The sequence below is a fragment of the Typopeltis vanoorti genome, chromosome 12, assembly GCF_054136105.1.
Source record: "Typopeltis vanoorti isolate ZY-2024b chromosome 12, IOZ_Tvanoo_1.0, whole genome shotgun sequence".
NCBI classification, from domain to species: domain Eukaryota; kingdom Metazoa; phylum Arthropoda; class Arachnida; order Uropygi; family Thelyphonidae; genus Typopeltis; species Typopeltis vanoorti.
The window spans coordinates 73,034,299-73,058,075 of record NC_143560.1 but is presented as its reverse complement, the minus strand read 5'-3'; the positions used below and the strand labels follow the sequence as shown (position 1 = coordinate 73,058,075).

Here is a 23,777-nt window from a genome sequence, read left to right as displayed (position 1 = left end):
GTTTACCGTGATGTAGACAAAGTTGAAACCTTTGCCGCCAGTCTAGAGAAACAGGGTTGTATAAGCTGATCTAGACTTTATCAGTAAATTACACACCTCGGTATTATGTTCGCTAAAACTTGCAGAAAGCACTAATCCCATCCAACTAATATCACCTGCTGAGGTAAGCGAAATCATAAGTGAAATTTGGTGATGACCAAACTTAAGAATAGGAAAGCACCAGGCCGAGAAGGGATTTCTAATAAAATCATCACATACATGACATAAATCCGTAATGAACATTGTTGCTATTATTAATGCAACATTATTAAAATATTCCTACTTTTCTGAATGATGGAACGCAGGAGAAAAAAAAAAAATCAGCTAACGCCTTTTTATTCCCGTATATACGGGAGTAGGCGAGGCCATTTAGCTCTATCTAACTTTCTGGAGACTGAGTGGGCAGTTCAATCTCCACTGGTACCCAATCAGAGACAGATGGCCCAAGGCTATCACTAATTAAGCGGTACGCAGTGAAGAGAGACTGCTCAAATGTGCCGCCATCTCGTGGTCTCTAACCCTAACACAATATATTTAATGTCTGAAATAATGTGGGTTCTACGGTCGATTTTCTTGAATTTACAGGACGAAAAACCCGAGTTTCCGGGAGGAAAAACCTGCTTGCCCGTGCCAGAGATCGACTAACTCGGGAACCGGTCGAAAAAAGGCTTAGAAAAATTTCCTCTAGTCGCCGACTAGACTCGAAACCAAGACTTCCTTCGTGCGGCCTAGCGCGGTGGTGTGCAAACGCCACATCCACTGAGCTACACAGGCTCCAGGAACGCAGCAGATATAATCTTAATTCCAAAACTAGGAAAGGCAGCACACCTTTCCCAAAACTATCTCCCAATCAGCCTGCTTTCCTGCGTAGAAAAATACCTGCGAGGGTAATACTAATAAGACCGCAGAAAGTTACTAAAGAATTAAATTATATCCCAGATGAGCAACATGGTTTCCGGGAGAACCACTCCACAGAACAATTTCTTAGACTCGTGAAAAGACATCAGCGTAGGTTGTTTTAACTGGAAGCAACAAGCAGAGGCGATCTTTCTGGACATTGCCAAAGCATTTCACAAAATATGGCACAATGGGCTTCTTTTCGAATTCTTGCAGCACAACATTTCCAATAGGACTGTTCAAATTTACAAAGTCGTACCTCAGTGATCGCAAAATCCGAGTGAAGCTACAGGGAATTAGAATATCTGAACGCAACATTATCGCAAGCATCCCCCCCCCAGGGCTCCCTGATATTACCACTGCTCTTTGCCATCTATGTGGATGATATCCCACGCACAGTTGCCGCCACAATAGTCCTATACGGAGATACTGAACCCCCCCCCCCAAAAAAAAAACTGTAAAACGCAATCTTGATACTAGAACAATGGTACTTAGTACTAGAACAATACTCGACCGCATAGAGTCACACTTCAGATTCAAATGTTAGCAAGCTAACATTTGCTGGTTGCCCGAATGGTTAGCGTATCTACTCTCCAAGCCAAAACGTTGCGGGTTCGAATCCCGCTGTGGGCATGGATGTTTGTGATTGACTGTCTCTGAAAATGCTAGTGGTGGTTGGTGTAGATCAGGCGTGGCCAACTTCATTCTATATGAGGGCCAATATATAATGAGTGGTAGCGTCACCAGCCTTACAATTTTAGACAGAATTAAATAAAAATAAACTCTGCGTTTTTTTTTCAAGGCAATAGTTATATGTATTGAATTACTATATTTGTTAAATCATTTTACTACTGGGAGAACAATATAAAATACTTCATTAATTTAAATATGTTGTGAAATTAAATTTACATATTTCTGGGTTTTTTTAGATGTGAACACTGTGGGCGTTCATGTGTGGCAACAAGTTCAACAAAGTCGATTTTCAACGATGACGACGACATTCGTAACAATTCCTGAAGGTGGTCATCAGTTAGTCGGCTTCTTCGTGACGATTTAACCGTCCTCATAGTTGAGAAAGTGCATTCTCATATGTATGTGCTTCCAAACATAGATGCAATTCTCAAGTTGAAATCACTCAATGCAGGATATTTTTCCCTTGGTATACCAGTTTCCAAAAGTCAATGACTATCTCCAACCTTGACTAGAAAAAGGGATCACTTTGAAGGTCACACAATTCCAATTGAATATTGTCATGCTGCTTTGAAATGTCGCATTTCATTGGGTTGCTAAATAATGTCAGTTGTGGCCACATGTCACTGAAGTCAGAAAATCGCTTACTGAATTGCTCCAAAAGTTGGTCTAACATTGGCATAGAAAACTTGAAGTCAATGTCATGGCTCCCCTCCATCGACACCCTGCAGGAAGGGAAATGTACCAAGTTTCCTCTGACTGGGGTGAATTTAAAGCCCTTCACTCAACTTATGAACCCATCTAGGTGTCCAACTAAATCTGAAATTGGTTGGTTACGTTCCTGTAACTTCACGTTAAGTTCATTCATATGATGTGTGATGTCTGTTAGAAAGGCGAGTAAGCTGTTAAAATGAGCATCCCATAGTTTTGTGTTTAGTTCTTTGTTTGTCTTCTCGTGTTCCTCTAAAAACTGTTTTATTTCCTTTCTCAATGCAAAAAGCCGTTTCAAACAGTTCCCTCTGCTTAGTCAACGTACTTCTGTGTACAGCACTAAATCGTTATATTCTGCCTCCATTTCTGTTAGAAAAGAAAGAAACTTGCGGTGTGTCAAGACCCGATTTCCGCCTTTAATTAGATTCACACACTTCTTTATAGTTTTCATAACATCCTCTATCTGCAGAATTTTACCACACAGAACCTCCTGATGTATAATGCAGTGCAATACAGAGAAATTGATTCCAGCCTTCCTTAGTACCACGCAGTGATTTGGCGCCATCTGTCACAATAGCTCTGAGATTGTTGATGTCACCAGTACCATTTACAACATTCATAAATGCATCATAAATGTCTTGACCTTTGGCTGTGTTATGCAATGAATCTAATGCTAGTAGCTTTTCATTAATAACAAAGTCTTTGGAAACAGTTCGAATGAAAATTAGAAGTTGAGCTGTATCTGTTATGTCAGTTGATTCATCCAGAGCCACTGAGAAGTAAGCTGAATCTGTAATAACACTTTTTAATTTATTTGATATATGAGAACCTATTTCCTCGACTCTTCTTGTTACAGTTTGTTTTGATAGTGGGATGCTTTCAAACTCACTGGCAATTTTATCTTCCCCAAATGCACGTGCCATTTTCACAGAACAGCGTTTTACAAATTCACCATCAGATAATGATTTTTTTGCTTTTGCTATCTCTGCGCTTACAACAAACAATGCCAAGAATGAGTTTTTTGTATTGATGTTGATTTAGTAAAAATAGATTTCGGAGCACTAACCTTTCTCTTCAAATTACGTACAATTTTAGTATGTACTTGTCCAACGTATTCTTGGTATTTAGCGGCATGGTATTGTATGTATTTGAGGTTATATTCCTTGTGCACAGACAATACTTGCAAACACACAAGGCACTGTGGTTTGTTGTCGTTATTGTTTATAATTTCTGTTTATAAACAGAAAAAAAAAATGAAACGACCTGTTTTCTTCACAGATCTTACGTTTCTTACTCATAGTATGCAAAGGCTGAAGTAACTGACCAGAGGAAACGAACTGCAACAATAACACTGTTAACCGTGGAACTGAGTCTCTGAAACTGATCACTGTAACCAGAGCAGAGCAAGTGACTTTCAATGATGCGTTAATCTGGAGTGCATAGAAATCTACCACTTCCACCACTACTACAACTCGCACAGAGAAGCAGTAGGTTTTATAAATTGAGTAATCTTTAAAAAAAGAAAAGAAAAAAAGATTACTCAATTTATAAAACTTACTGCTTCTCTGTGCGAGTAGTGGAGATTTTTTATTTTATTTTATTTTATTTTTTTAAAGAAAAGCCTGTGTAGCACAGTAGAAGTGGCGTTTGCACTCTACGGCGCTTGACCGCACAAAGAAAGGATTTGGTGGTTCAAATCTAGTCACCGACTAGAGGAAATTTTTCTAAGCCTTTTTTTTTCGACCGGTTCCCGAGTTAGTCGATCTCTGGCACAGGCTAGCGGGTTTTTTCTCCCGGAAACTCGGGTTTTTCGTCCCGTTAACTCAAGAAAATCGACCGTCGAACACACACTATTTTCAGACATTAAAAATATTGTGTTAGGGTTAGGGACCATGAGATGACGGCACTAACTTGCCGCTTTCTTCACCGATGAATCAGTGATAACCTTGGGCCAGCTATCTCTCTGATTGGCTACCAGTGGAGATTGAACTGCCCGCTCAGTCTCCAAAAGTTAGATAGGATTAACGGCCCCGCCTACTCCCTATACTGGAACAAATAGGCGTTAGCTATTTTTTTTTCTTTTTAAAAAATTTTGATTCGATGTTGAGAATATAAATTGTTTCAGTCATCAGAAATAATGAATATAACTAGTATATCAATCAGAAAATCTGAAGTCGAAACTAATAGCTAAATTGATAATATATATAATTTAATATAGTTTTTATCCTTCCACGGGCCGAACAAAATCACGTTATGGGCTGCAAGGCTGCTGTTGGCCACTTATGGTGTAGATGATGAAGGTAGTTGTGGTTGGTGGAGACAGAGAGTTGTGGAGTAGGTGCACTCCCTCGATGAGTCTTTGGAATCCATGGATGTGTTATGTAATAAAAATAAGCTACAGACAATCCAAAACCAGTGTTTATGAATAGCTTTTAACGAAACCATGGTTTGTAAGAAACATACAGCTTTACAGGGATGTCAATATCCCTGAAATCAAAACTTTCCAATGCGAAAAGGCTGCAAAATTCTTTGCAAATTCTGATAACTACCCTAACCCACTAATCTGCAAAGTGGTAGACTGCAATGAGCATGACCGTGCAAAACACAAACATCCCGAAACCATAATGAACAGGTAATTATAAAAAAAAAAATCACTGCCAGTAGCCCAAAATGAGTGAGCCAAAGGCTCAATAATATTGCTAGCTCATTACGGTATAAACACCTAGAAGTAGACTAAAACAAATATATCAGAACAAATGTTCCAAAAAACCATACCGAGCAAGTCGTTTATTTTTTAAAGGAAAAAGAAAAAATCAGTAATAATCAATAGCTGACAATGGACGAACCACGTGTTCAATAATATTCCTTAATCCAGAAATTTCGTTGCAAATCCGACAAAGGGATGAGACCACAGGCCCAATCAATCCACCTTGTCAGAGCAGTTAACAGTTACAAGTTATATATTCATGTATTTTCTACATTTGTCGCTATTTTGCACCCACCACTTTAATTTGCATACCGTTTCAGCTCAAATCAAGTTTTTAGTCAAGTTTTCACCATCCTTACTTTCTGGTGTTGAATATTATCCTTCTTTCTAAATCTTATTAAATTCAACTGATTAAGCCTAGTCGAAAAATAAGGGAAAAAAAAAGGATCTCCTCCATTGCCGAAAGCTAAGCTACGGTTATACCGTAGCCTAGCTTTTTCTTTCATCTTATATAATTTATTTATTTATTTTCGCCCAATTTTCCAACTACAAATGTTTTAACTATAATCGAAATTGAAAAGACTGAACAAATTCTAATATACCTCATAAATACCGAATTTGAATCTAATTCCATCCAGTCGGTGCAGTACTATTGATAAATAAAAGAAACGTATTTAAACGCCTGTTATTCTCAACCAGAGTGAGTAGAGTTCTTTACAGCCCTAATCTTTCGAAGATCGATTGTTAACTGATTTTCCCCTAGCAGTAGCCTGAAGCTGAGCTCAAGGCTATCGATGATTTCTTAGGCATCGGTAGGGCAGGCAACTGCCGTCATCTCGTGGTCATAAACCTTAACAGGTATACACCTAGTAATTGTGTATATTACTGTCTGCTGCAGTGTGAGTTCTTCGGCCGTTTTTTTTTTTTTTTTTTGCAGGTTTATAATCTCGATTTTTCTGGATTCAAAACCTTGCTTACTTGAAGTGTCAAGGATTCGACTACATTAGGAGCCAGCTGGGGGGGGGGGTGCAAACAAGCGTTCCTTTAGGAGTAGCGGAACATTTTTACAATAAAATGATCCATTTGAATCATATATCCATCAAGAAGTCTTTGTGAAATCCTGAAACCCAAGTTTCATTAAATGTTATCCGCTCAGTGCGGAATTATTGCAATTTATTATAGACACTTTTCATCCCGTCAATTAAAACAAAAGTATGTAAAGATGGACATAACGAATGTAATATTACACCATTTGCAAAATTCAACCTAAAAATTTGGTATGAAATCAGGATTTTATTGATTTTCAAAGGAAAAACATTTCTAGATAATGAAACAAACGAATTGTCCCGATTTATTAAGACGTTGGAACCATATTTGCACCCTTCATTTTCTTGAAAACATTTCATCTGATATTCACACTGATCCATGACCAATAATCTGTAATTGGAAGTTTTTGCCTGTTTTGACAACAATATTTCTTTCTTCTGTCCAATTCATATTAACAAACTGAATACTTATTGCCAAACTCGTTTGTGTGCTTCATTCTTATTATGTGCTATTCCTTTTCTTAATCAAGCTAGTTTTAATAACATTACAATTTTGTTCGTGATTCAGCAACTCTTTTTACTGTAACTGGTCTTAACATTATGTTTTATTGTCGCAAATGTATGAAAAAGTATTGAAAGATTACTTCATTTCTTTAGTTTTTGTATACTTCAGTTAAGTAATGCACTGTTCTTCGTAATTGCTATTTTACATCCGTAAAAACCTAGAATTAACCCCCCCCCCCCCCAAACACACACACACACACACATACACACACCTTTCTGCATATTAAAATACTAACGCTTTTAATAATAAATTTCCAGGTACTGTGTAATATGGAATCGTTTTTGTTTCATTGAACTTATTCCCATATATTCTCCAGACCTTGTCGGCCTTGACTTCTTGAAAGTTGTGTGCCGGTGATGTTCTGTGTCACTGGGTAAGTAAGAATAAAGCTCAAAGAAGCGTGACTTGAGAGAGCCGCATCTTTTGTGGTATGTAGATGAGAACTGGAAGTTGTTTCACGGCATTCTGACAGTCTTGTAAATTATCTTTTTAAAGCATGCGTGAAAGAATTGTGAAAGTTCTTTTCTTCGGTCTATTATCGTCAGTGAAGTCATAAGCCGGTTTGTTCAAACTTGCTACTTTTATTTACTGTCTTCGTCTCGTGTTTAATTTGGTAGTTGCTGTTTTGCGTGGGAAGTTTTTTGTATACAGTTCGCACGAACTTTTTATAAAAAAATCATTAACGAGATATATTTTAACCGCAAGATTAACTACACCCACTTTCACTTTTTTTTTTTTATATACATAACGCACGGTGCATTCGTAGAAGCTGCCGTGCTAATTCCTTTCGTTATGATAGTCAGAAGTTATGATCATTAATTTTCAATTTGCATTTTATTAGTCATGTTTTGGTTAAAGAACCACATTTTCATCCTGGTGGTACTTTATTTATTAATACAGAAATGTACTCTAGGGCAAAATATTGCACATCAAGGGGATACTGTGAAAAAAGGAAATCAGCATCTGTCTCCTGAAAAGAGCCATGTGTTCGGACCTGGCTTGAGAGCTGACTTTGTTCTCCCTGTTCGCTATTTCTTTATTCAAGGAGTTACCGCAGAAGGAATTAAGTAAGTATCTCTTTGGCTTCAATAAATTACACCTATAATTATCAATCGGATGGCTTTCAATATGAAATGTACTTTTTTTTTTTTTTTAAATAGGGGAGAGGGAACGAAAGGAGTATTCGTAGAGTCCACCGAATGCTTCCACATAAAAGATATCGCTGTTCTTTCCATTATAGCCAATAATATAATGGGGGGGGGGGTATTTGGGAATTGTAGAGATCTCATACATTTTTCAAGTTACCGCCAAAGTGTCACATGATGGCAACTTGTGAAAAACTTTTGACAGCTTAACAAATATACCTGAACTAGTTATTTGTAAATTATCTATTTTGCAAGGCAGAATTGTATTTTGCACTGTGAAGAAAATATAGTAATACACTATTGTCACTGCCTTGGTTTTCTGAGGGAATATCTATTTTGCAAGGCAGAATTGTATTTTGTACTGTGAAGAAAATATAGTAGTTCAGCCAGAGAGTTGTAGAGTAGGTACCTCCCTCGATGAGTCTTGGACTCCCTGGAGGTGTTGTGTTTAGCCAGCCTGGTTGGCTGAGATATACACTATTGTCACTCTCTTGGTTTTCTGAGGGAACTTCTATTTTGCAAGGCAGAATTGTGTTTTGTACTGTGAAGAAAATATAGTAATACACTGTATTGTCACTGTCTTGATTTTCTGAGGGAATATTTTTGGTTCATTGTAAATTCCATGTAGAGATTGATTTGTAACAAATTTTATTTAGTTTAAAGCTTTGCTAGTTTTGCATACATCATAGCACATTTTTTAATTTTTATTATATATATATATATATATATATATATATATATATAAGTGGATAGTGTATCCGCTCTCCAGCCAGAAGGCTGCGGGTTCAAATCCCACCTAGGCATGGATGTTTGATTGTCTGTGAAATTATGGCAGTAGATGGCATTGGTGTAGATGATGAATGTATTTGTGGTTGGTGGAGTGGTTCAGCCAGAGAGTTGTACAGTAGGTACCCTCCCTCGATGAGTCTTGGACTCCCTGGAGGTGTTGTGTTTAGCCAGCCTGGTTGGCTGAGTGGATAGCGTATCCGCTCTCCAGTCAAAAGGCTGCGGGTTCCAATCCCACTATGGGCATGAATGTTTGTGATTGTCCGTGGAAGTACTAGTGGTGGTGGTGGTTGGTGGTAGATGGCATTGGTGTAGTTGTGGTTAGTTGAAGTTGGTGTATTGAGTGGTGAAGATGGAGTGGGTACCCTTCCTCGATGAGTCTTTGGACTCCCTGGAGGTGTCATGTAATAATAATAATTTTTTTTATCTCGCTGACCCCCATGAAGTATATTATAATGTACATGACATTAATAGCCATTTAAACTCAATAAGGTTTGTCACCAAACACTTTCCATGCAGAATTTATACTGGACTGAAAGGTTCCCAATCCACAGGGAAGGCATAGGTTTTAAATCTCACTATGGCATGGATATGAATGGCTTTAGGTGGTAAATAATTTTCATTGTTTCTTGTGAAACTACCACTCTGTACTCTATCTTAATAGATCTACTTACCAACTGGTTATTCGAGGCTTGAAGTGGCTTTTAAAGCAGGGGGTTCAGTTTGAACTCTCTTAGTCTTTGCAGAACACTAATGTATCATAGGTTTAGAACCTCTTTTAGGTGGCATTGACATGAAAAAAATTATCCTCATGCATAATAATATGTTAAAACATAAAAACACCACTGGATTTTGGGAGTAAGTAGTTATTAAGAAGTTCCATGATTGGAACTTCTTAATTTCAAGGCTTTATTAATGTACTACTGATTATATCTTTAAAACTGCTAATTTTTAACAGCATCATCATTGCACTATAGAAAACATTATAGATTAATATTGCTGTCTGGTTACCTGTTAAATAACTTCTTTTAAATGCAATATTTTATTTTGAAATTTTCAATTTAAGGAGGAATATTGCCATATTATTAATGAAATGAAACACCAAGATGGGTTCCAGTGCTAATAAGTTTAATGTTATTACTTACTGCAATATGAAAATGATTAATGGACTCCCAGAACTTATTCTGGGAGTCCATTAATTCAGTCTCCAGAGGTAAATGATTATACCTCTCCATATGTTTATTTGCTATCAGTGTATGCACTACTCCTCCTGGCAATGTATTATTCTACAACTAATAATTACTTGCTTATTACAAGGTGGTATCGAGAGAAGAATCTGTGAATTCCTTTAGGATTGCATTGTTCTCCCCCCCCACCTACTTTTAGCCATGTTGTGTAAAATATTTGTACTCTATCTGAATAGATCTGCTTGCCAGCTTGTCTATTATTTCTCTTTCTCCCCCTCCCTTTTTTTTTTGTCAGATTTCCAAAATTCTGCGACTTGTATTCCATTAATTGCATGTCATGTTTAATATTTCATGGTTATGATATTAGCTGCCTCTGATCTTGTTCTGCTGTTTTTCAAAAACAACTTCTATGTTGTACTTTTCAGAAGGCTTTACAGATATCCATGCATATAGAAATTTAATCTTAAACCTTTTTAGTAGTGATAATTTCCAGAGAGGGAATAGTGTTCACCTTCTTCAAGAAATCAGAACAAATAGTTCAGAATTTTCAGTTAAATAAAATCCACAATCTTGGTCACTTGTCTTTAGATCTTCTCCATTACATCATCCCTACAGAATCTAGGCAATTAGATCTGCATGCATCAGTCCAGATGTGAGCTTATTAAAGCCTTGTGAAAGGGAATAATAACCTCCTTATTCGTTTTTTTTTTCAGTGTATTCTTCAACTACATAACTAATGTGCTGTTTTGACCGCTTTTGCAATAGCTCCTTAAACTTCCACTCCCTCCCTTTCCACAACAACTCCCTAAAATCCTGGTCTTATCAATTTTCTGTAGCTCAATTCCATTAATATTGCGCATATGTTGTGATCTTTTCATCCTGGAGTGTATGAACGTACACTTCGCTATGTTAATCTGGCAGCCATTTACCTTTGCCTATACTCCAGGCTATTTAATTTACACCGTAGAATCTCTAGATCATCTGCAAACAACTGAATATTTCCCTTTAAATAATTTCCTATATCACTGATGTACAAATTAAACTGAGGACAAAGTACTGAGTCTTGCAGTATGCCACTAGTTACCTACCTTCTCCCTGACACAACTCTTCGTACACTTCTATGATATATGTCCATCAGCCACCCTCTTATCCAAATCATCAGTTTCGTATTCATCCTGATTTGCTCACATACAAGTTAAACAATGGTAAGTTGAGGACAGACCCCTGCAACATTAGGTATGATCTTCCTTTTTTTCTACTATGTCTCATTTATTTAAAATATTGGTTTTACTTTTAAAGGTTTATCTTTTTTTTTGGTAGTTTTTTTAAAAATTTTTGTTCAGTAGTACACCGATTATATCATTTAACCTCTGTAGCTTTATCAAGTGAACTTGAGAAGCTGCACTGTAAAAAAAAAAAAAAAATAATAAATAAAATAAAATAAATAAATAAATAATAATAATACATTAACATCAGTTGTAAGAAATAGTTGCTGATGGAGAAACATATGGGAAGAAGTAAATTGTTAATGAGTTAGGAGTTACATAAGTAATGCTTTGCAATTTCAGCACTCAAGGCCTGAGCCAGTTTCACTATGTAGTTCCTTGTGCTCTGATAGTGAAATAGGGTTAACAACTTGAATAATCACCTTTTTTTAATATACATAGGTTTGTCTCCTGTAAAATTAGAGAAAGTAGGTTTCCGTATCAGCCACATTTCTTTCACTGTTAGCACTCCAAGGTATTTATGTATCAAAATTACTTTCATAATTGCTAGCACCAATCTGTTTCCAAATTTTTTCTTTTATAATCATGATCATTTCCTGATTTTTACTCTCTTAAGGGGTATACAACACTCAATGATAATACTACATAGTTAAGTTTGCATTATTGTTAACTTCCTATCAACAGTTTTCATCTGAATTAACGTTTTTTTATCAAAATTTAAATAAGCTATATTCTGATTTAAGCATATATAAAGTTGTCTCAAGAGACTCAATTGTCAGATTTTACACTTTTAAGGGACCATTAGTTGCCATTCTAGCATCAAACATCTGTTTTTGATGTTTGATCAAATTGCTTATTCCTTATTACTGTATTACCATGTTAGATTAGCTCTGTTCACACCACATTTGCCTGCCTGGTTCTCATCCGTTCTCCAGCCAAAAGGCTGCAGGTTCGAATCCTGCCATTGGCATGGATGTTTGTGATTGTCTATGAAAATACTAGTGGTGATGATGGGTGGTAGATGGCGTTGGTTTAGATGATGATGGTAATTGCAGTTCACTATAGTTGGTGGATTGAGTGGTAGAGACAGAGAGCTGGAGAGTAGGTGCCCTCCCTCGATGAGTCTTTGGACTCCCTGGAGGTGTTACGTAATAATAATAAAAATATTCTTGAATGCTAACAGTATGAAATTCTATTTTAATATCTTCAGTTTTAACGATTCTGCCATTGATGCTAGATACTCACCTGCTTAATTTTTTATATTTTTTTCAGTCTTGGTGTCTAGTCTTTAATCAACTTTTTTATCTAATCCACCTTTCAGATCTATACTGCTCAACTGATGTGCTGACTGCTATTATGTGGGTCCTCCCCCTGAGAAAATCCCTTGACTATTGGGGGACTATAATTTATCATTTCTTCTCTTGAGAAAGAACACACACACACTGAAGACATGTGTATATACTTTGCACTCAAATCATCCAATAGCTCATTCCATACACTCTCAGTACATTGCATAAGAAGAACTTGGATCTTGAATACTTTCTACACATGCACAATATTTGAGCATAGTTCAATTGTGGCCTTATCAGCGCTTTGAAAATTGGGAGAAAACTTCCTTATTTCTATAAGTTAATGTTCATTTCAACATTACAGTTATCTGATATGACTTAATGACCTTAGTAGCTCTTAAACTCTGTCTGCCATCACCCCTGGATCTCTTGGTTCACTGACCACTTGCAAAAAATTCCTCTTAATAAAATATGCAGTCTGCATCTTTTGTGAAAGTGAAAAACCCTACACTTATAATTTGTCCATAAAACCAGTCTGTGCAGAACATCCTACAGAAATTCTGTATCAGGCATAGTGAGTCTTCAACATTGCAACATCAGCATACACTGGATATCACTTTTTAAACCATCTGCAGTACCAGTGTACAAGTTCACAGGTGCTCAATACAGAATCCTGAGGTCATTCACTAGTTATCTTCCTTTTCTTTGACTCAGCACCTCTATACATCATTTTCTGGTACCTATTAGTCACTCTCTTGTATCATGTCACAAGCTTATTTTTTGCATATGAGATTAATGAGAAAAAATGCTGATTAATTCTCTCTCTCTCTCGAGTGTTTTATCTTCTTCCTGTCCGTATCTCCTTAGTTAAAATTCTCCACCTTGTATTCATGATGCTTATCTGCACAGCTCACATCCTCTCCATATAACCCACCTCTGTAGCATCACACAACTGTGTATTTATTTTGTATTGCCCTCTATCTCACTCTGCTGAAATTTTGCTAGCCATTGAATTCATCACATGTTTTACAAGCATGGGAAGGTTTGAGCCACTTATATACAGGTGATGTGCAGTATACTGTTCTCCTTGTCAACCCCACCTTCTTGGCATGGCCATTTTCTATACAAGTAACTACTGTATCTGTGAAGCATTTCTGCTGAAAAAGAATATCTTCCTAGTTGTAAGAAATGCCAACTAGCTCAGTAGCTGGTAAATGACTTTCATTGCCTGGTTAAATGCCACAACCCTGCTTATTAGAGAGTTGAAATGGCAATTAGCATGTTTGGCCTACTAAGCAGGTGTTCGGGTAGTAACCTGGTCTCATAGTACATGAGCATGAACTTGTCTTCCAGTTTCAGTGGCATCTCTTTCTCTCTCCCTCCCTCCCTCTCTCCCGTCATATTCACACATTTGTGCTTTAAGCTAACAACTATCTTGTCTCATCATTATAATCTTCTATACAGTTTTGTAACTATCCCAATCTGCAGAAGCAGATTGGATAGTTACAAAGCATATATGCAGCCTATTCAAAAAAGGAGATGAAAGTCTGAAGTCAAACTACTGGTTAGTTGCCATCACCTTCAGAATAATAGAGAAAGTCATCAACAATTATTAACTTTTCCACTCCAGAGGCAAACAATAATTACCAGTATGGATTCAACTAATCTTGATCCCTGGCTGACCTCTTTGCCTATGTTACTCACCACTGAATATGTGCCATGTATTGCTAAGATATCTCAAGCCTCTGTAATCAGTGCCCTAAATGCCAATCTTCATACCATCTTTCAATGGAGCAATGATAACCTGGTCACCTTCACTAATACCCAAATCAGCAGACAGCATCAGATCTCTCTTCTTGGACTGACATTTATCTCCGGCCTCTTCTTGGATAAGCACCTAAATCAATAGTTTGCCTAGATTTTCAAAGGCAGAGTATTATTTTCCTTTCAACATACTATTTTTCACCTATCTAGTTTTCTAACTCTATACAAATCTACCTATCCTTAGAATACTGTTCACATGTTTGGGTTAGTGTTGTCTGAAATCTTCCTAAAAATTCTTAATGCCATCTAGAGGAGAGCAATTTGGCCCATAGATGATCCCGCCCTCACTGACTTACTTCAAACCCTATCTCAAGTTGCACTGTCTTTTCTAGTACTTCCATTGAAACTGCTCCACTGAACTGGTAACAATCATTCTGCCACTTTCTGTTGATCTTGTTAAAACCAGCAGCACTGAATAACCCTTTTCAGTACAACAAGGCTGCAGGTTCGAGTCCTGCTGTGGGCATGGATGTTTGTGATTGTCTGTGAAAATACTAGTGGTGGTGGTGGTTGGCAGTAGATGGCGTTGGTATAGTTGCAGTGAATTGAGTGGTGGAGACAGGGAGTTGTAGAGTAGATGCCCTCCCTCGATGAGTCTTTTGGACTCCCTGGAGGTGTCGAGTAATAATAATAATGTTCTTCCCTTCCTCTTTTATTCTATCTGTTATGGAACAGTCTTATGAAATGTTCATAACAAGTACAGCCTCCAATTCTTCAAGAAACCTTTCCCAACCCTCCAATACAATACATCTTTATAATATATAACAATACTCCAGTACATACAATACATCTTTCCCATGATGTATTGTAGGTTCTACCTCAACTCCCTCTCATGATTGGTGGATGCGGAGTTAGCACTGATGTACCATAGGTTCTAACTGTCATGTTATGGAATTCATTAAAAATGCTATGCAGTTATCATTTAATATTTCTATGCTGGTTGGATTTAATTCATCTGCAATCATTAAGACACTCCTGCACTCTTGTCTTATCTGCCTTCCCTGAATTCACTATAACTATCATAATATATTTTTCTAAGGATATCCTCTTCTGTCAAACAGTTCTAATAATGTGAATAATTTTTTCCTCTTGCATTTACTGTTGTGAATGTATTTCTTTGAAGCGGAAAGCAGATATAAAGTTGAGGGAATGGAAGAGCAAAAAAAACATATAAAGTCAAGAGAAAATGGAATTGCCCTTTGCATTAGTCTCACCTTCAAGAAAATATAAGGGGAAAAAATGAGAGTGAAGAAGATAAGTGAATGTGATAGAAGTTGGGATAGTTGATAAATGGCAGATGAGAGAGGGTCAAGAGAATGAAACAGTATATGACTTGGGAATGAGCAGACAAGAGAGAATGAGATTATGAACATGAGTGGAGATAGGAGAATGAATGCTCATAAGAGAGGAGTTGAGAGAATAAGCAGACATTCTAGAGAGTAGTTGAGAATGGATTTGTAAAAGATATAAGGAGAATGGACATATAAAAGAGCCAAGAGAATGAGTGGAGACATGAGTTGATAGAATGAACAGATATGAAACAGTTGAATTAATTAATTGACATGAGAGGAGTTAAGAGAAAATGAGTCTACCTGAGAGCTGTAGGAATTTTGATGTGGGGGAATGAATGCCATTCCCAATGGGACGTAATGGTACATTTTGCTTATGGATTTTTGGTAGTCCATATTGATGTCTCCACATCAATCTCTCCACATTTGATGTCTCCTCTTTATTCACCAATGTCCCATTCAAAGATCCTTAGACCTCATCCAAGCCAAATTTCCTCCTGATATCTCAGCCTATTTTGGTTCACCATGAACTCGGACTGTTTCGTTTGGCAAGGAAAATTCTACAAACATATAGAGAGAGGACAGCCATGGGTTCTCCACCCCTAGCCAACTTCTTTATGGAGACCTTTGAAGAAAAAGCCTTAAACTCTGTCCCACATAAACCCAATGTTTGGCTATGCTATGTGGATGATGTTTGCCATTTGGTCACATGGCATGGATATATTCCACAATTTCTCAACACGCTTAAACAGTCAACATCCCAGAATCCAGTTTTACCTTGGAAAAGGAACACAACAACAAGTCTCTCTTTGTTTAGAAATTTTGATTACACTCCAGCCTGATGAATTCCTGGTTTTCTCTGTTTACAGAGAAGCTACACATACAGGTAGATACTCACCAGCAGTCACCCACTTCCCAACAATATGGGATTATAAAAACCCTATATAACAATATATAGAGTTTTTATAACAATGAAATATTAGCATCTTTCATTTCTCCTCTCATCTTTCTGCTTTTCAAGGATCATAAAAGATCTTTTCTTTTTGTCATAAAAAATATAATTTTTTTTCAGTCTATTCTCATATGTCCAATTCCATAGGCCAGTTATTAGCTTGGTAATTTGCATCTAGATCTTCTCTCCATCTCATCAGAACCCAGATGACTATATCTGCTGATTGTAGTCCAGATGTCGTTTTAGCAAGCCTTGTAAAGTTGGAAAAGAACTTTTTTCTTACAAGTTCTCTTCAACAGTTCAGTTATCCATTGAGATGACTTATCACACTAATAATATGGTCTTTAAATTTTAACTTAGTGTCTTCTATACCCCCCACCCCCCAAGTCTCCAGCTTCACATACTGTCTACAGCAAATTTCCATTAATATGATACTCACTTGCAGCATCCTTCATCCATAATGCATAACCATACATTTTAAAGGCTTTAAACTATCATTCATTATTATTTGTTCATAAAATTAGTCTGCTCATGTAGCCTGCAAGATTCTGATTTAGATTTGTTCCTTGTCACTTATCCCAGCTTATCGTCATGAACAAACAACTGAACATCACTCTAGTCTGTCCCCAGTATCATTAATATATTAAATTAAATAATGTCCAAAGTACAGAACCCTGTGGTACCACTCATTTTCCTTCTCAAAGAATCTACACCTCTATGGATCAGTTTCTCGAATAATCAGCAACTATTCATACATAGTACTATAGGTTGATTAACTAACCTCTTGTGTATGGGCTCAAAAAAAAACAAAAAAACTCCATGGATCAATCCCATGGATAAGTCAGTGGCTGGGAGTAGTAAGATAAGGGAGTGGCTGGCTGACATATACCTGTCAACCAGCCACTCCCTTATCTTTGTTGCAAGTTTAGTTTGCATATCCATCTCCTTTGAATTTGCATAACTTCTGATGTGGCATCCAGTCAGATCTTGGCAAATACAGACTGTTGAGCATTGTATTTTCTACAGTTGTATGTTTTGTAGTAGTCATAACTTTTCACTCTACACAGTGAGCCTTGTGAATTTGAGGAGGTACCTAATAATAATGTTAACATTAATCTCAATAGTGTTAAAATGTTAATTAAGATTCCATTCAAAATCCTATGTATGTAATTTAAACAAATGCCAATATATGGCTTTGCAATATATATATTTTTAGTTTAACATCATCGCCCTTGGGAGAACTTTCTGTGCATATCTCAGGTATAAAACAAAATTGCCATATTTGGACACAACTGCTTGACTGTCATGATGGGAGCTTCATTGTGCGATACAGATTTTATCAGCAATGTCCAGGTGTTCGTATTGATGTTTTATATAATTTGGAGCCTATTGCCAATTCACCATATCTTCTTAACAGTAAGTTAGTAAGACAATCTGCTGTATATCAAAAAAAAAAAAAATTGATACTATTTTATTAAATTGTCTTTAATATTTATCATTGTTTGAGGACTTCAATGCTCCTCATTCTATGTGTTCTTCTTTAACCTATCATCTGCCATACTTCTCAAACTCATTTACAGGTATGCAATTGTTAGTGGGAGCTGATTACTCCCACTAATGATTCTCTCCTGCCTTACTATGAAAATTTAGCCTTTAACCCCACCAGCACCAACCATCCTTGGAAGCTAAGTATCTTAACTAACTTGTATGTCTGTCATATTCTCTTTACTACACCTATATCTTTGATACCCTTTGAAACCAGCAGCGACGTAGCTGGGGGGGGGGACGGAGGGGGCAGTCCACCCTGGGCAGTACTTTGCACCTTTTTGAACTTTTGTGGTTAATTCTAAAATACAGTCTTGAACTCAGTTCCAAATATTGTAATACTACTGCAAATTTTCCTCACAATTGCTGTAAGTGTTGCTAGTTGTGAGAGGAGTTTTTCTGAATATAATTAAGAATTACCTACATTACTATGAAATAGACTTTGCGAATGTCATTGATGATTTTGCTAACAGAGAAGCAAGAAAAATAACATTTTAGAATGTTGAAATGAAAGTTTTACTTCAACAATAAACAGTGTTTTAATTTATTTCCCTATACGTCGTTTCAACTTTTTGTAGTATTTTTGGTGTGTATTGAGAGGTTGTGGAAAACTCTGTTACCGCCCCAGGCGGCAAAAGCTCTAGCTATGCCACTGGAAACCAGTGGTGTGTTGGTAATTTTTTTAACAACCAGTTTGCTTTAAAAAAAAGTGGTGAGTTCTCCCTTTGTGAGAATTACAACCCCTCAAAAGGATAAACAGATTCCATTATCAGCAAATGCCTACATAATTTTACCTGGGCTGCTGCTGCTGCTTCTTAGTGTAATAACCTTATTAGGTTCACAACAATTTTAGAAATGCAAAATCTTTTTATGACATACATTGGGTATGGGAATGCTATTGCTTTAAGAAGAAGTGGTCCAGACAAAAATAAGCGGATGTTTGTTTGAGAAATAATATTCCTATTCCTGTTTGTAAAATTTCTACACAGGCTGCTGTGTAGGGAAGGGGACAGAGAAAAGAAGCACAAAAGGTGCCGAAATAAGCTCATCCATTGCTATTTGCTGTGTTGCCATATACAGGCTTATCTGAAATTTTGCTAGCCATTGTGGATTGAAGTGTATGCACTCTAGAGTTTATAGCAGTTGTCAGTTTAACAACTGGCTGGCCTCAAAATTCTTGAAAATTGGACAGCTGGCTCCAGCACACCACTGTTTGAAACTCACAATTCCCTCAAGCTGTCAAATAGATCCAATATTATTTCAGTGACTGGCACTGAATCTTTTCTAATGTTTATAATAAATTTAGTTTAATCCTTTATCCAAGTGTAAGCAAACAAAGTTTGCACCTGAAAATATCTTTAGGACTGAGGTAAGGTAGTGCAACACCAGGCAACTCCGAGCAAAGGTGGACCAAGCTCTCATCACTCCTTGTCTCAGTAACTCCCATAATGCAAAGCACATCTCCTTGCAGACATATATACTGCTATGCATAAGGGAAGGGCCACTACCCAGACCAGTTTCGACCTTTATTGAGGTCTCATCAGTGGGAGGCAGACCCAAACGTGGAGATACTAAGGCAGAAGCAATAGGAGAGGTCATATTTACCTATAGGAATTGTCAACAGGTGTACCACCTTATTATTGAATTACTCTGGATGTAGAGAAAGATGTTGGAAGTTTATTTTACACTTGGTTAGACTATAATAAATTTAGTATCCTTTATTTTTTCTAATGTCTCCTTATCATTACAGTAACCCAGGTGACCAAATCTGACCACAGTAGCGTTATCAAAGTCTATAAAGAGGAAGACTAACTTCCTTAGCCTTACAAGTAGTGTTCTGATTGACGCATAATTTTTATCACTTTAACGCTGTGACCTCTGGACTTTCATTTCCAACTTTCTGTCACTGCTAGATACTTGGCCTCATTGTCTTTTTACATTGAATTTTCATCGGTATTAATACTCTGGAAAAGATGGTGAGATCAGATAAGAGAACATTTAGAAAAAAAACTTGAGTGACAGGAGTGTTCATGAAGGAAGCACATGGGCTGGGACTGAAAGAAATGAGGAGCTTGATTTGTGTGACGTGACAGTTTCTGTTTGATCAGTTGTTGATGATGATACTCAGTTGAACATGAAATTGGTATACATTTGAGGCATACAGATAGAAGGATTTGCATTGATACTAATTTAAACATTTTTTTTCTGGGGAAGTGGTGAGGAGGTGGGGAGGAATCACATAAGGACTTTTCACTAAGTAGGATAGGTATATAGCTTTAGGTGTGTGTTTTATCTTTCTCAGATTTATTTATTTTGATGTAATGACCAAATAAGAATTGACAAAAGTTACTTATGTTCTGATTTAAACTCATAGTTAGGTTTAATGGAATGAATACAGCTCAGAAAAATAATTTTTTAATTAAATAATTTTAACACAAATTTTAATTGTTTGTATATTTCATTTATCAGAGACATCATCAAGAATACAATATTAAAATTGTAATAACACACCAAAAAACACACAACCCAATAAGTGAAGTTAGACAAGTCCTATGAAGGGGTATGCTCTATGGGCGCTGTTTCTTGCTAGCCTTAGCTGTTGGGGGGGGGGGGTGCAGTAGGCCTAAGAATTAATGTTTCCCAAATCTTGGGAAATTTACCACAGCTATATTTATTTAGATTAGGCTGTTTTTTTTAAAAAAATCTGCTGCTGATTCTAAAAAGTCTTTCAAGTTTTATTTGCTGTGTTCAACCATAGTAGTTTTTTTCCAATTTTTTCCAAAACATATCCAAAGCATGGTCAGCAAGGTCTGACTGACCATAGTCTTGGTGGCAGATGTGTTTATTGTATTCATCAAGGCAGATGCTAGCAGATCTTTCAGTTTGTTGACAATAATGTGATAAGTTACAAGAACACAAAACCTTGTGAACAAAGTGGGGAAGGGATGGGAGTGAAACTTCAGGGGAGAAGATGAGTGCAGCCAGCTTCAAATGAGGTTTGAAAGCAATGCAGAGATTGTATTTCTTTAGAGTTCTAGCTATTTTTTCTGACATGCTTCAGATTTAGAGAATAGTAATAACATTATTGTAATCTGAATATTGATGAGATGGGTAGAACAACTAATTTGTTAATTTTTTTTTGGCATTGTAGCCATTAGACAGAAAGACCTGGCAAATCAAGGAGAGTTAAATTTGAGAGAAGCCTAGTTGGAACAGAGGTTGGAGGTTTTGTTGAAAGTTTTTTAATAACACATCATATTGTTGTGAAAGAGGATGATGGAAGAATTTGTGTACAATATATGTTCCTGTGTGGATAGGTTTTCTATGAACTGAGAAAGAAAAGGTGTCATCAGGAAGACATTTGATTAGAGTATACAATTTAAATATTGTATCCTGATGATATCTCTTTGACAGGAATTACATATAGGAACAATTAAACTTGTGATTATTTATGTTTTTGGGCTGTATTCATTCCAATTAAACTTTTACTATATGAGCAAATAAGAATTATTTATCATGACTTTTCAAGTGAAGCTGAGTTGGCCAGCCTCGTATGAAAGTGGCAGGATTTTTCTTTCCAGAAACTCGGGGGTTTTTCATCCTGTAAAACAAGCAAACTGTTTTGAAGAATACGTGCTATTTACAGATATAGGAAACCAAGAGTGTCATTAGTAGTTAAGATCTTGAACTTGTTAGGGACCGTATGCAGCATTGGACAGATGAGGGTAATGTTATCTGTGAGAGTCAACATGGATTTGTGAAGGGGCGCTCTTGTTTTAGTAATATGCTAGCCTTTTATAATAAAGTTACAAGAGCAGTAGATGATGGAAAGGCATATACAGTAACCCCCCCTGAGTTACGTAAGTAATGCATTCTGTAAACCTTTACGTAACTTGAATTTTACGTAAGTCGAATTTGTAAATTGCTTAAATGTAACTTCGTAAGAAACTGCCATATTTATTATTATTATATGTGTATATATATTCAGATATGTACAGTATATTATTTACACAGTATTATTTTATAAATGAAACATCATGCAGCAGTATTTACTTGGATATAAACTATAAAAGTATGAAAAATATATAAAAGAATATAAAAACAAACTGAAATAACACTTTTCAGATAAAAAAAATGTCTTGTGATAGCTAATTTAGCTCTGTAGTGGGAGAGTCAGTGCTGGATAGTTGTGAAGAGAAATGCTGTTCTCTGGCAACTTCTACCCCTCTCAATGTTAAAGGCTGAGCGTAGTCGGGGTCGTCTGAGTTGTCATCTTGATGTTGTTAGACATGTTTGTGAGCAGGCATCTCACAAACATGTCTAGAGTAGATTGTGTGGTCACGCTTTTTGTCATCGTAGATGGCCTTGTAGCTAGACATACTGGAATGGATACGGCTGCTAACATTCTCGAACTGCTCGGTGTTCGGATCCATCGATTCTAATTTTGCTGGCGCCATGTCTGTTAAAAGGGACTAGCCGAGGTTAAAAGCCTTGGCTAGTCCCTTTGTTGTAAATTTCTTAACGTCTGGAGTTGGCGATTCAATCAGCATAATATTTTCTTCGGAATTTCCTGAATGCCTCCAACTGAATAAGGTCATCATTAATAAGCTCTTCATCATGACTCAAAAGAAGCTCATTAATGTCAATGTTATCCACTTCCAGCTCTAATTGCTCTGCCAGTTGCACACACACACACGTCTCCATCGCTTGCTGTAATTCTTGTGTCAACTCAACAACCATATCAGTCATTGTCTGCTCTCCTTCCTTTAAACAATTTTGCACCATTTCTGGGCAGAGTTTCTTCCACACAGCGTTCATTGTTTGCTTGACGTCATCCGATGTCACCCCGATGTTTTTGATAGCGTCAAGGATATTATAATTCTTCCAGAAATCACGTAGAGTAATGCCCTCACCACTATCAATGGCCTTGATTGCTTGGGAAAACATACGCCGCAGATAGTAGGCTTTGAAGTCGCAATAGTGCCTTGATCCATAGGTTGCAACAGTGCAGTGGTCCTAGGAGGCAGGTAAACAACTTTTACTTCAGAATGAAAGTCATCCAACTCTTCCGGGTGGCTGGTGCATTGTCCAGGAGGAGAAGCACTTTAAATGGGATTCCTTTCTTGGCACAATATTGGGGAATGAAGTGGCTATTGAACCAGTCTGCGAACAGCACACGTGTAACCCAAGCCTTGGTATTGGATTACTGGCAGCCTATTCGGGTCAATGTTCTTAAAGGCCTACGTGGTTTAAGTTTCAAGTCCCCTAAAGTGTTGCTGCCAATCATAACAGTGATCCGATCTTTTGTGACCTTGAATCCAGGCATAGATTTTTCCTCTTTTGCAATAAATGTCCGTGTTAGCATCCTCTTCCAAAACAGAGCCGTTTTGTCAACATTAAATATTTGCTCAGGCAAATATTCCCTTTCTTCAATTATTTTGACCAGAAGTTTGGGAAATTTACTTGCCGCATCTGTATCTGCACGCTGCCTCACCCGTGACTTTGATGCTGTATAGATTTGTACGCTTCTTGAATCGTTCGAACCATCCAGCACTAGCTTTAAATGCACTCTCCGTGTCCGTGATGCCGGCCTTTTCTTGTAAATCTTTATGTAATGACCTAGCCTTCTCCTGGATAATCCGAAAACTCAACGGTATCTGCTTCTGTGTCAGATCCTCGATCCAGTGAGACAACAATTTCTCCATCTCTGAAATCGGGCCCAGCCTCTTCTTGGTAATGATTGTGCCCTTCAATGTTACCGCACCTTTTATGCTTTCAACAATGCGAACTTTATCCTTCACTGTCGAAATAGGTCGATTTATATATCCGAGCTATTGTTGATATAATTTTCTCATCTTCATACATATGAATTATTTTCA

At 37.0% G+C, this 23,777-nt stretch overlaps 1 protein-coding gene across 1 annotated transcript in view; it reads left to right on the top strand.

The window, feature by feature from the left end:
• The first annotated feature begins 6,783 nt into the window (after positions 1-6,783).
• The window catches only part of LOC150100884 (protein O-glucosyltransferase 2-like), a 128,188-nt gene continuing 111,194 nt past the window's right edge, over positions 6,784-23,777 (top strand). Inside the window, exons 1-2 of the mRNA XM_090401546.1 lie at positions 6,784-7,722; positions 17,570-17,769. Of these exons, the coding sequence (XP_090257672.1) occupies positions 7,499-7,722; positions 17,570-17,769 (424 nt within the window). The 5' untranslated portion in view covers positions 6,784-7,498. The remainder of the gene's footprint in view (positions 7,723-17,569; positions 17,770-23,777) is intronic.